At 37.3% G+C, this 14,134-nt stretch overlaps 1 protein-coding gene and 1 long non-coding RNA gene across 3 annotated transcripts in view; one reads left to right on the top strand and one right to left on the bottom strand.

Annotated features, from left to right (window-relative positions):
• Positions 1 to 5,008: 5,008 nt before the first annotated feature.
• On the bottom strand, positions 5,009 to 8,841 carry SRSF1 (serine and arginine rich splicing factor 1). 2 transcript variants are annotated; one of them, XR_896791.2, is made up of 5 exons: positions 8,447 to 8,841; positions 7,850 to 8,034; positions 7,331 to 7,503; positions 6,451 to 7,131; positions 5,009 to 5,530 (listed from the first exon to the last, which is right to left on the bottom strand). XR_896791.2 is itself a non-coding variant. In XM_011375097.2 (4 exons), exons 1-4 carry the CDS (start codon positions 8,638 to 8,640, stop codon positions 6,937 to 6,939), a joined length of 747 nt encoding a protein of 248 aa, XP_011373399.1. In that variant the 5' UTR covers positions 8,641 to 8,841; the 3' UTR covers positions 5,009 to 6,936. The 2 variants fall into 2 exon arrangements, 1 of the variants encoding a protein (XP_011373399.1); XM_011375097.2 differs by having other exon boundaries at positions 5,009 to 7,131.
• Positions 8,842 to 8,926: 85 nt separating this feature from the next.
• LOC111729397 overlaps positions 8,927 to 14,134 on the top strand; it is a 32,224-nt gene continuing 27,016 nt past the window's right edge. Inside the window, exon 1 of the long non-coding RNA XR_002776223.1 lies at positions 8,927 to 11,471. This is a non-coding gene — a long non-coding RNA (uncharacterized LOC111729397). The remainder of the gene's footprint in view (positions 11,472 to 14,134) is intronic.

Below are 14,134 nucleotides of genomic sequence, written 5' to 3'. Positions count from 1 at the left end.
GTAGGACCAAATCCAAGAAATGCTGGAAAATGCCAAGTCCTTTGATATAGAGAATATCATGGGGAGAAATAGAGATGAGACTTCAAAGGTAAGCTGGGGGCCAGATTACCAAGGTCTGCTGCACCTGCCTTTCTAAGGAGTGTATCCTCCATACAATGTTTCAAATAATTTTAGTGTTGACATGGTATTTTACTTTTAGAAAGTTTTCTTTAGCAACAGTAGCTGGTAGAGAGATGGAACTGGGGTGACAATACCAATGAATTATCAGTTTGGCATTCGCTGACTGTATAAATGCTGTAACTCAAATTTCTGGGTCTGCCACTTTAAAGGTAGAAGAGATTTGACCCAGGGCTTCAAGTCCTATTTAAAGGCTGCAAGTTGTCTTTTGTTTTACTGATGCAGCAGTCCATTCTTAATATTAAATCTTAATAACTGCCACAACCTGAAAGCTTATCCCAAACTTACACATACGTAAAGGATCCCCTAGTACCTAGCAACCATAGGGTACTATTCAGCCATTCCTTCTGGCACTTTTAGCAATCTCCAAGTTTAGCCTATTCTTTTACTAAGACTTCCTTTTGTACAGGTTTGGATTTAGAGTGTTTCTCCACAAGTTAAATTAAGGAGACATCAGAGTTAACACTTTTAGGATTAAGAACAGGCATAATCAATCCAGTGCATTTAATACTCTAAATCCAATTTGCAGCTAGGCTGCTAGTCACCAACTTCTGCAGTCTCACTTGCTACATGTCTAGCAGGTAATCTCTATTATGTAAACTTTATTTTTATTTCTCTCCTGGAAAAATGCCATTATCGGTCCTCTATTAATCTTATTCTTCAAAGCAGACAAGTGCTCCCATGTTTTCTTGACTAAATTGGATCAAGTGGACCTAAAAAACTTTGTGTTCTTATGACAATTTAAACAGGAGGCAAGTTGAAGTTTGCAATAAAGTTGGAGGAAGGTATGAATGACAAATGAAGTGCTAATCCCTAATAATTTTCAGCTTAAAACAGCACTGATTAAATATGTAGAGAACTGTACTTTTTTTAGTCACAAGATATTGTACCTCTTAAGACTTAGAAAATAAAAATATGTAAACAGCCAACTTGACAAATAGGTTAAGATACATTAACAACTAAAAATCTTAAGAATGCCAAGAAATGATTGATCACTCCAGAAACAACATAAAAACGGCAAAGGTTTCTGACAGTGTACTTTTTTTGTAGTATGTGGCCAATTTTATGACAAGATTCTTTTTCTGCAGCACACCTACTCCTGCACTCAATTCTTAACTCCTGGCCTTACTATTCCATCCCTGGAGGTGTACAAAGTAGGCAGAAAACAAGCTGATTCACATCTTCAGCATTTTCTCCTAAGATCTAGCCATTTTTCTCATTTATAGCAATTCAGTACTCGAAGTTGTATTTGAAACCTAAATGGATCCAAAAGCTGAAAACGGAAAGGATTTTGGCCAATAGATAAGACAGAGGTAAAGTTACAGAAGTAAACTTACCCCAGAACACCCTAACTTTAGAGCTGATATACAGCTGGTTTCCACCTTGCTGTATGGAGCCTTTACAGTAGGGATAATTTCTTGGTTGATTTTGTATCATAGCTCCCTCTAGTGGCTGATTTTCACTAGCATTTATCCAAATAGAGTGGAATATTGTTTTTTAAAAATCATCTTAAAGACATTTGGCATCCGCTGTTTTGTTCAAAGTATATTTGGTGAAGATGAGTATGGCATCCTACAGAGGCTCAATTTTCACTATCACCATAGTGATAGTTCTATCAATAGCTGATAGATACTTGTAAGCTGGAATTAAGACACTTTTTATCTAGTGGTTAACTCCTTTGTACTTTTTAAGAGATGAAGGCAAAACACTCAGGACCTGCTGAACAATAAGTGTTGTTTCATCTGTTTTACATACCTACCTAAATGATAACCTCCTATGCAAAGGCATGAATGACTTCTGATAACCTCCTAAATGTTTATTATGAGGTTTCTAAATTGCTATATGACAAAGACTAACTTATTTTGTGTACTACAGAAGCATCAAGTGATTTTTTAATAGAAAAAAATCCTTCCCTTGATCCCAACAAAATCATAACCACCTTTAGGGTTGTCAGGTATCTTTCAAAGTTAGGGAGAAGCATCTCTTTAGTTCTAAATCACAGTAAGTGGTGATTTAAGTATACTGTAACTTCTTGGGTCTAACGTTTTTGCCAGGATTACTATCTGTTCTAGAGATAAAATAGATGTTTCCTTATCTTTCCGCTTCATGCAAATCCCAGCTTTTCCTAGAGAATCGGAATGATCAACGTTCCTGTACTGAAAAAATACAGTATTCCCCTGTATATACTAGGATTGCAAAATATTTCCTTCAGTGAGATACAAATGTTGAGTCCACTATACTAACAGACTGACTATAAAAAGTCATACTTTTTTTGTGGCTGCTTCTGCCTAAAAAGATAGAAAACTTACGTCTCGATTAATAATGGATTCATAGTAACAGGTTTGTTTTCACTCACAGGTCTGAAATTACACAGAAGCTTTAGCCCTGGATAGTCTATTTCACAGTTTATCAATCCCTTATCCAAACTCTTGGAGGCAGATGTTATCTGAAATTTAAGAGCTGTTCACACTTTAAAAAAATATGGTATACAGACCTTATATGAAATGTTAACACGCTCAGCAAACAAAGCCGGTGGCAACTGTATAATTAAACACATCAATATTTCTGCAGGAACAGTTTTTAGTCACAGTGTACAAAATGAAGGCATCAATTCTGGTCAGGTTTTACAATTAGTTCAGTAAAAAAATTTTTGTTTTCTGAGTTTTTGGATAAGAGATTGTTTCCTGTCTTTGCACTCTTCATTTGGTAATAAAGTTAAACCAAAGGATTATGGTACAATAGCACTTCAGTCTAATAGTTTCTCTCCTTCTAATACCTTTTCTGGTAAATATACACTATGTATTTCATTACTTCATATACAAAGCAAAAAGGCACATATAAATTCATCTTCACAGAAACTTGAAAACACCAGCCCTAATGATCAAGGTATTTCAAAGACAAAACTAAAATAGCTGAAATTCTAGAATCATATTAAAACACGTATGTATACATGCAGTTTATTAATACATAAAACTTGGAAAAAAATTTGAGGGAAATTTGTTCATATTCCAAACAGTATTTTAAGAGAATTATTAAACATAATTCAACTCCCAATTAGGAATCAGAAAATGGGTTTCTTACCTTTTGTTTCCAGGATGTGGGTTGAACAGCAAGATGGGTTATTCAATCTGATGTTATGAAAATAAGTGCTTCTTGGACTTAAGTTTTTCCTTGGTTAGAAAGTAACAAGCTAATTATAGGCTCCCTACAATATTCTAAGGGTAAATAGGGAGAAAGGGGGAAAAATTCAAGCCAGCTTTTAAGTTCCAAAAGGGTGACTTTCTTCTAATAGCTGCCAATACGGGTAGAGGTTTAAGGTCCATCTCCTAAGGCTGAAAAAAACAGAAACAGTCTGCATCTCTTTTCACAGCTTTTAGCTGTCTGATTTTCAACTGCAAAACCTGTGCCCCTTTACCTTTTACAAACATGCATTATATCCTCTTATCTTCAAACAGTTGATATACAAGAAACGTTTCCTAGCTCATTTCAATCTGGGGTTGGAACTACTAAAACTTTTAGAGTACATCTTTCAAGTTAGCTTAAACGTATTCAGCCTTCTGAAGGCAATTTCCAAAATGTTCAATGAACACAAATGAACCCAAGCTTGCTTAAATCTACTTCACATTTACCTTCCCAAAATTAGTCATTTAAAAATAGATTTAAAAAAATATTCTACACATAAAACTGTACTTGCCTACAGGCATACCATCCTGAAAACACTCAATTTTATCTCGGAAGCTAAGTAGAGTCCGGCCCAGTTAGTACTTGAACAGGAAAACAGAACTTTAGCCTTAACTAGTAAATCTTGAACATCTTTTGAACTTTCCTTAATGAATCTAAACCAATTGCTTTACTTAATGTGGAAGACTAGTTTTGAATATCTTTTTTTCCTCCTGACAATCCCACAAGATTCATTTAAATATATTGATTGGGTGACCTTATGTAATTATTGGGGCCCATTTCCTCCACTACCAAACTATTTTTAGTTTCTCTTAGGTTTGTAATGTCACTTGAATAGCTTGACTTAAATTCAGCTTCCAAATTGTGGCACCCTGGAGAAATGTTTTAGCTATTTGTTTTGGGTGCAGAAAAAGTGGATTGATAGTTCTGCCTCGCTATCAAGAAATCAATTAGGGATTTTAGGTAAAAAGTCCCTCCAATTCAAGCAAATAGAAAATTTAAAACCAAGGGACTATATCAAATAAAGATACAAAAGCTAGCAGACTATAAGATGTAATCACTGGTTTGGTATGTTTTAGATACAGTTGGTTGAAAAGGGTTTACAAGCCAAAATTCTAAAGAATGCTCAAGCTCTTTATTAGCAATGATTCACTCAAAGCAGCAGCTAAATCTTCTAGTATGCTAGTTACATTTCAAAAAGAAAATAAAATTTGTGTTGAGTTCTAATCTGGGCTCAATTTAAACATTTGATATTTACCCACCTTTGAGATGAGTTCCACCGAGAATCTCAAAGGCTATCTCCAAATTAACTGAGTCATCACTTGATTTTGCATAAAAAAGCCTGTTGTCTAGATGATCACCAAAAACAGCATCTATAAATTTTTATCAAAGTATGGGAAGCTTATCTTTCAAAGACTGTATCAGCCCTCATTTACCATATCATATACAGGATTGCCTTTCTCACCTTATCTTCCCCTAAATATTTTTACAATTAACAATTAAATTGGTTAATAAACACCTTTAGAGATTACTTTTCAAGAACCTTTAATTTACTAACACAAAAATACAAAGTCAGAATCTTATCAATTCAAAGTATTAACTGACAGTCACCCAATTAAAAGCTTAGAAGAGGAAAAAGGACAACCATGCATAGTTTTTTAAAAAATGTTTATTTTTTCAAAGAAAAACGGCAACAGCCAATTGGAAACCTACTTATTCTTCAACTCCAATTTTGTTTTCTTTAAATTTAGAAATGACTTAACTGATTTACTATTTTAAACAAACCCCCCCTTTCCCCTTTAAATGTTTACCATCTACTCGTGCTGAATCCTTCCAAGGAGATTGCTCCAGCGTTTATCTCCAGGTCCTCGCTTTGCTCCTTTTACCAAAAAATGCAAAACACAATTCCATCGTGCATCTTAAGGGCTCCAATCGTCAAAAATAGGAAAAAAAAAATCTTTGGAATAGCCAATTAAGTTGAATAAAAAAAAAAAAAAAAAATCCACACGAATGCGGTTTGGTTGGGGCAGGAATCCACTCCTATGTTCCTGGTAATCTGATCCCGCTCCATGAATCCTTGTAATTCATCCTCCCTATCCTATCCACATTATGATTTGAATCCAATGATCCAGCTCCAAGGATTGGGATCCAGTGAGCCCTCTCCAATCCAAACCTTTATAACCAGCAAAACCAAAAAAGAGGAGGCAAAATGTTAGATACTGTAATCAAAAAAGGTTTCTGGGGAATGATGAGTTATGTCTGTCATCAGTTTAACAGATGTACATCAATAACTATCAAATTCCCCAAAACAAGTTTCTGAATGGTGTTCAGATAAATTTTAGAAACTTAATCATCATAGAGACTAATTGGAAGAAGCATTTTATATTTACAGTTCAACTGATAATGCCAACACTTGTTACTGTACAGCGTATTACAGGTTTTGTGGTCGCAAAAAGTTATGTAGTTGAAAAGTATACTGGGATTGCTACCCACGCCTAAGTCTAAACTAAATCTAATGCTCCCATCTGCAATTTAACTTGTAAATTAAAGTTTTAAACATATCAGTCAATTATGAATATTAGTTTAAAGGGGAAGGTGAGACTTAAAAGTATTCCCAACTAGATTATCTACACCAGTATGTTGGAATTCTATAATTTGCTTTCATTTTGTCTTTAAAAAAATGAAATAGCAACGCTATATCAGTCACACAGAGGACATGCAGATTTAGCAGTATTGATATTATACTCTATCTGATTGGAATTAAAGACACCCTGTACCCACATGTACACCAACAGCAGGTCACACATTAACAGTTGTAACTAAGCACTGTGACAAATTAGCCAGTTCTTCCCACATTAGTCCCTATTAAAACAAAAAAGGGGGGAAGGGAGCAAAATAAATTGTTACAAAATGGGCAATGTAATTTTGCCACAATTGCCAAGGTTTAATGAGCAAAGCAATTGTAGCTAACTGCATAAGATGTTTGCAAATGTTTTAAGGTAGATGCATATATTCTTTTTTTTTAACCCTTTCCTCTTAGTATAAGGTCAATACTGCCAATTTCATCTGTGACAATAGCACTTGGAGTCATACCATTGCCTCCATTATTGATCTGATCCTCCTCAATCCTCCTTTTGACAATCCTAAAATGATTGAAATGTGCTCCACAATCCTTAATCCAAAGCATTCTTAATCCATCTCTTCAGATATGTCTACAGAAAGACACATGAAAAGCAAGATAAACATAAGAACTTCCCCAAGTAAGATAACCAAAAACATCCCCAACATCCCAGTTCACACAAACCAGAGGAGAACAAGACATTTACACAATATCACAGTCTGAAGAGCGTGGAGAGTTAACTAAATTTAAACAGTCCTGTCTATGACATCACTTAAAATACAATTTATCAGACATGAGGGGAATGTAGATGTTAGGAGCAAGGGGATAGTACACAAGAATGCAATTCAACACTTTAGCCCATTCTGAACAAAACAATTTGAATTAAAAAATGAAAAGATTGTACTGAGTAAAGGAAAACTGTATACAACATGGGTTCTACAAAAATGTCACCAATCATCTTATGTACGAGAGCGAGATCTGCTATGACGGGGAGAATAGCGTGGTGATCCTCTGCTTCTCCTTGGGGAGTAACTGCGACTCCTGCTGTTGCTTCTGCTACGGCTTCTGCTACGACTACGGCTTCGAGATCGAGATCTTCCATAACTTGGACTTCTGGGCCCATCAACTTTAACCCGGATGTAGGCAGTTTCTCCCTATTGAATAGACAGAACTTTCGATTGAAAGATCTAAGCTTTTACCTGTCTTCAGGCATGCTGAATGAATACAATGTAGCTAATACCAGAAATCTGGCACTTTACTTGGACACTCTTTTCTGAATCTTACCTTAAAATTCCACTGTTAAGACCACTGTATCCAATTCTGGCCAAAGAAAAGAATAAGTGTATAACCTACCTCATGAGATCTAAACTTAGTGTTATCCAGTTTTCGAACTGCATAGGTCATATCTTCTTTCCGTACAAACTCCACGACACCAGTGCCATCTCGGTAAACATCAGCATAACATACATCACCTGCTTCACGCATGTGATCCTTCAAATCCTGCCAGCTTCCACTTGGAGGCAGTCCTGAAAAAGTGTTTTTCAATTCCAATCATCTTAAACTTCTTATTAAACTTAATTTACATTACAACAAAGACTACTTTAAAATTAATGATTGCATTTAAGATCCTGGGTAAAGACCTAAGATTCTGCAATCCAGAATCCAAAGTATTTGACAGGTAAGGATCTTCATGTTGTAGGTACTGCAACCTAATTTGATAAATCTTCATTACAGTAATCCTTGTTTACCGAATTCACACAAACTAATTTAAGATCTAACATAAAAACCTGCATCTATCAAACTGGTCATGCAAGAAAAAAATTTAAGTGATTTCTGTCCCTTCTCATCAATCCACATTAACAGCAGACTCACCAGAGACAACCACTCTGTTTTCAGATCGCCTGGATGGGGGGCCATAGCGGCCGCGGGGAGCCCCGCCACCTCCACCCCCGCCGCCGCCTCGGCCTGTACCACGGCCGCTTCGAGGAAACTCCACCCGCAGACGGTATCCATCGTAATCATAGCCGTCGCGACCATACACAGCGTCTTCCGCGTCTCTGCATGATCACAGAAAGCAAAAGGGGTAAGAAAAAGGACCTGGAGAAGCTAACACAGCCAGGAACTAGTGACTCCCCGCACATGCGCACCCAGTATGGAAGAGCCCACATGCGCTACATAATAGGAATGGCCCCTCCCCCACCCAGAAGCACGCCAGGCTCCCGACCACTAACTACACAAGCTCTCAGCGCCTCAGTTTCCCGCTCCGAGTCTGAGTAAGCTCTGGAAACAACCAGGGGCCCCAGCCACCAGAAAAGCCACACCGACTCAGCTCCTTACTCGACTCTTGCGAGATATGGTCTGGCTCTCAACCTAAGAGCCCACCTCCCAGTTCTCCAAATGAAGGCCTTGGAGTTATCCCCAACTACTCTAACCTATTTTCACAAGGCCGCAAGGCCTAGGCCGCCTCACCGAGGGTCCTCGAACTCAACGAAGGCGAAGGGTGGTCCTCCGCGGCGATTTTTGAGATCGATGTCGCGGATAGCACCGTATTTGTAGAACACGTCCTCAATGTCCTTGGTTCGGATGTCTGGAGGTAAGTTACCCACGTAGATGCGGCAATCGTTGTTCCCTGCCGGGCCACGAATCACACCACCTCCCGACATGGCGGCTATGAAAAGCGCGGACTCGAGGACAGGCCTTCCCACCAAGCCTAGCGCACAGCAGAGCGAGACCGCAGCGACACCACGTCTCCCGCGGCCCGTCCAAAATGGCGCCTTTATCAGCTTGGCGCACGGATATGGGAGGAGGGAGGAAGAGAAGCGGTAGGAAGCTGCTATTTGATCTCAGTACGCACGCGCAAGAGCGTAACGGGTGAAGCGAAACTACAACCACGCACGCGCGACGTCACCCTCCGCGCGAAGGGAAAAAAGTTCCCCGCGTTTTCGATTTGCGGAGTGGTTTGCTCGTGGAGTGACTCGCCGTTTGATAAACTAATAGAGAGTTCTCCTTGAAGGAGTTATTAATCCTTGTCGAGTCTTAAGAGCTACTTTCCTCAGGAACGAGCCTCTTAAAGCAACTCAGCACCTTAAAAGGATTTAGTGAAACCTAGTCCAGAACCTGTCCCACTATGCTCTGCGGCATTAACGGCCTTTGGCGGGAAAGAATCCCGGGGGCGGGGTCAAAGGGGGTGGGACCGGCGGTTGCTCCGGAAACGGGGGCATCCTTAGTGCGCCGAGTCCGGGACCGCGTTGTCCTTAATCAAGATCCAAGGCTTGACTGTGTCTTCCCTTTCCTGTGTGAACAAGCTGTAGGTTGATTAGATAAATGTCTCATTTAGGGGAACCCAGTAAATATTTAACTTTAAGTGTCCTTCCAACCTTAGGTTCAAAACTTAACTATGTATAGCTCAATTCATTCTTGTGCTAGTGGAGGTGATTCGTGCCCTGATCAATCACTGGTGGTATCTGCCAACCGGAACCCAGACCTCAGCTTCTCTCTTTAATCGCCTGTCATTAGGCTTAGCACAGAGTAGAGGTCCAGTGAAGGTTTACAGAACGAATTGTGCATGTTATTTTCCCACCCTCTTTCAAAGAACGAGACAAAGTGTGTGCGTGTATAAAATCCTAAAGTTCGCTTCTTTTAACTCATCGGGACTTTCGGGTAATGTAAATGAGCAAAATGGATATGTGAGAATTGTGATTACTGGAGACCACAGTTGCTTGCTCAGAGCAGATCCTGCTTCCATGCTCACCCAAGGAGATAAGAACTTTTTACATTCTTTCCAGAGACATCTAAAATCTGAATTTTTATGTGAAATGTTGGGATTTAAATATTAGTAATGAATTCAAATTCTTAAAAAACCCTGCAGTCATAAGTGTGCTAAAACAAATCTGCACCCTGACTTTAAGGATGATTTTCTTCATAGTATACATTTATTTGGAACAATCCCTCTCCCCAAGAACATGGGGCGGTTTGTTTGTAGAGCTGCCATAAAACGTTATTAAAACTGGATGAAGAAATGAGGGGGAATGGGAAAATAAGTCATGGATAAGGTTAGTACACAAAATGCCTGCAGTAATAGCCTGGTGAATTCCTAGAGATGAACTGCAAATTTGACTGGTCATCCCAGAAGTCACAGTAAAGAAGGAAAAACAAATTCGTTCTAAATCTAAAGTTCCTTTGAGATAAAAAAAAAAAAAATAGATCGTTTAGGAGAAGGGTATTATTTCTTAGTTCTAGAAGTTGATTGAACATAGTTTACAAATGTTTGGTAGTCCTTGAACAATCTGTGCTGGTTTCCGAAATTATGTATATATGTGCATGTCCCTTTTTCTGCAAAGAGGATTTGAAATTTTAATCAGATTCTTAAAGGGGTCTGTAGATCCCAAGAGGGAAAAGAACGTCTGAAAATTTTAGAGGGAAAAACAGATTGTCTATCCTTTGACCATCCTCAATGATATTTTTCAAAACTGATCTTTTAATTAAAAAGGCAAGAACCTGATAATTTTTTAAATGAGTAGCTGATCAAAAAGGATACCGTTTTAACAAATCTATTTAGTTTCCAGCATTGTCTTATTTACTGAGCATGTTATCTTTCTGTTCTAGCTTTTATCCATAAATACAGAATTATTCAGATTCACCTTCTGTTGATTAATGTTAAGTCAATGATAACTGAAGTGATTTAAACAAATGCATTTAATTTCAAAACATTTTCATTCCAGAAAAATAATAAAACTGTGAATTTGCTTTGATTTAATGCAGTCATTTCTGATTTTGTTCAGTTCAGAAAAATACAAAGTAGACTTCAATATAGAGTGAATAGGACATTCTTGTTTCTCTGTTGCTCTCTTTTATTGTGTTTGAACAAAACCAAATTATAGGTTCGGGAGTCCATGATGAGGTCAGGATGTAGCAGGAGAAGTCGGAATGGCTGTTTATTAAGGTCTCCCAGGATGACATTGGCTTGGTGATTATTCTAGTTAAGGTTGTGATCTTAATATTATTGGTGTACCAGAGTTGATTAACATATTTTATTTGACAAGAAAGCAAGTAAACCAAACCATTTGTTCTTTTGTTGGGTGGTGGGGCAGATTCATTTTGGATAACCAGGACACTCAAATTGCATATACCAAGATAACTGTTTTGGCAGATCTGGAAAGCAAATCAGGCCATTGCTTAATAAATGAGGAATCAAAACAAAATGAGGTGAACCGTTTTGAGAGATATTTCATTCAGATCTTGGTGAGACCTGATAAATGATTCCTGCCCCACAACAGAGTATATCTTTTCAGTGACAGCATAATTCATACCCACTGGATTTTGTGTCTCTATTCCTGGATAGAGCTGGGTAAAAATTAGCCATTCTTTTTCTGTAGGCTAATCTTCACGCAAACTTTCTCTGAACAGCATGCGAGGCAATTGAATAGATTTCTGCTGACTGAATTACAACCTCTTGCAGTTTGGCCTCCTGAGATTACATCTTCATCTTAAAAAGGTTAGAATATTTCTAAACTCCTTAGTTATATATACACAGGCAGGTTTATGGATTGTTCCTGCAATTAGCTAATCTATTAAGTATGGATTTTACTAGCTCGATTCCTAGAAGCTGCTTTATTTTCAACACTGTTGATGTTTATGAGAAGTTACTTCCTCAAAAGGAAACTTTTTAAATGTTGTCAATTCAATTCAGTAAGGATGTTCTAGTGTCAGCACTATACCCTGGAAATAATTACTCGAGGGAAAAAAAAGAAAGATACTCAAAGAGTTGATTACTGTTAGTGTTGAAATCAGAAGACCCAGTTTTTCAGTGATTTGCTGACCACTTAAAACCCTATACCTATGATGACAATTATACAAAACTCTAAATATACTAAAAACCATTGAATTGTATACACTTACAGTGAGTGAATTGTGTAGTATGTAAGTTATAACTCAATAAAAGTTTTAAAAAATGAGGAAAAAATATCTCCACAAGCAGCAAAAACACTCTCTAGTACCATTCCTCTAAAGGCAATACTGTGGGTGGAGGTGTTATAGAATAATTTGCACTGAAATATGGTTTCCCTAATTTGGCAATTGTTTTTAATATTTGTGTGTCAAGGCCTATTGTCTTCCTTGGGGATAACTTATTTTTACTAGGTTAAGAAGCACAAAGATTAGGAATATTTGATTCTACTGTGTGCAGGAGTTATCTCTGGGAACAGTTCACTCACATAATTCTCTATTCCATGGTTTCACTTGTTTTAGTTATAAATATTCTCTGAAAAACGAAGAAATAGTATATATCTATTCATTTGTTTGTCTCATCTTCCTTAGTAAACTATGCTGAGGACATATTTCTGCTGTAACTCCCTGTATTACCAGTAAATTCTCTGTTAAAACAAATATTGACAATTTACTGACTGTTCTTTGAAAAAGGTGAGATGTTAGATGAGCAGAATGTTGTTTCTATGGAAATTTCATCATGTTGCTGTCAGAGGATAGACACGATGGGTGCAAGGATTGTTTTTTCATTTCACAGTATAATAAGGATGGTCAGTTTTTAAGCCCAAATAAGTCATCTAATAATACATTCTTGAAAATCTTATTGTAGGACTGGCCTCCCTCATTCTTTGATTCTTCTTGTTTTGTTTTTGGCTAATTCTTCTCATCTTTATTGTTCCATTATAGATGATAATAGAATATGATTTTGCCAGAAAACAGCTCTTAAAATGATCTATTGCAAAGAGATATTTTTACCATGTCTTCTTCCTAATTATTACTCCCTCTCTCCCTCGTCTTACTTAGTCCTTTCTCTTAAAACTTAAAACTCAACTTTATATTGTACATTTCCTAATTGGAGTGAGAAAATGGCTCTTTAAGGAATTATATTAAAAATATGGCAGATATGCTTTATTTGATAAAAAAGCTACCTTTTTTGCCAATTTAATCTTATAGTATGAGTCCTATATAACTGTTAGCTATTAGTATTAGTAGTATTAGTGGTATTATATATTAATACTGCTGCCAAGTGTGTTAGAAAGAGTTTCAATAAACTTTTTTTTATTTAAAATTTTAAGAATGATTATTTTTTGCTCTTTATTGTTTTGGAAGGTACCCCAGATTAGCTGAAAACTCTCAGAACTACTTTTCTAAATTTGCTTGCAGAGTTGAGTAATTGCAACATAGACTACACAATCCACAAGCCTAAAATATTTACCATCTGGCCCTGTTCAGAAAAAGTTTGCCAGTCTCTGACTGAGAGGAAAATAACCTGCTTTTGTAACTTTTGCTTAAACCTAATTCAAAAATTCAGTTTTATCATAGTTTCTCTTATAGATATTTTTGTTGCGGGTAAATCTTACATTGTTAATAGTTGTAAACATAATATACTTTTTCAAGTGAAATGTTCCCTCCATATGCTTCATCAACCATTACTACAGTTTAGTAATAAGGCTCCAAGAGCTGGTGGAAACAAACTCCCCTGTTGGTCTGCTTAGCCTAGAACGGGAGTTGTTGCTCTGTTCCAGTTGGTTGCTTTATTTTATTTTATTTTTTTGTAGTCTAGTTGGCTCATAATGCTCAGTGCAGGAGTGTAGGTGTCTATAACCATTCTTGCATTGAAGTGATGTTTTATGCAAAGTGTCCATAATAGGTTTTGTTCTCAGTAAGTATCTATTAGTGTTTACTCACTGTGGAATTTGCAGATGAACTTTCCAAAATTTGCAGATTATGTTCTACAGTTCTGGGATCCCCTCAGTTTTCAGGCTGGTGCTGGTACTACCATGCTGGCTCTAGAGGGCTACTAAATGTGGGGACCCGTGTAGTCTACAGTGTAGACCCATGACCATGGGACCCTTCCTTGTCTGGCTGGAATTCCTTCTTAGTTAATTTCTACTCTGTAGAATCCAGAGTCCAGGGGAGAAAAAATTCTTTCCCTTGGCTTAATCTATCTCTGTATAAGATGATTGAGAATGAGAATGAGAATGTTTGCCTTTATAAGAATTTCCTGTCTTTTCTGCAGGAATATAACCTCTTCCTCTGCCAACATCAATATATTTTCCAAAATCTGGATTGCTCACAATTAACACCACATGTAGTACATAGTCGAGGTTGAATCTTGCCAGCCAAACATGGGCTAATATATTTTTCCTTTTGCAGTTCCAGCTCCTCTAGTAA

The sequence above is a fragment of the Pteropus vampyrus genome, unplaced genomic scaffold (genome assembly GCF_000151845.1).
Source record: "Pteropus vampyrus isolate Shadow unplaced genomic scaffold, Pvam_2.0 Scaffold261, whole genome shotgun sequence".
In the NCBI taxonomy this organism is placed as follows: Eukaryota; Metazoa; Chordata; class Mammalia; order Chiroptera; family Pteropodidae; genus Pteropus; species Pteropus vampyrus.
The sequence above is the reverse complement of the archived record's forward strand: the minus strand, read 5'-3'. Positions and strand labels throughout refer to the sequence as shown.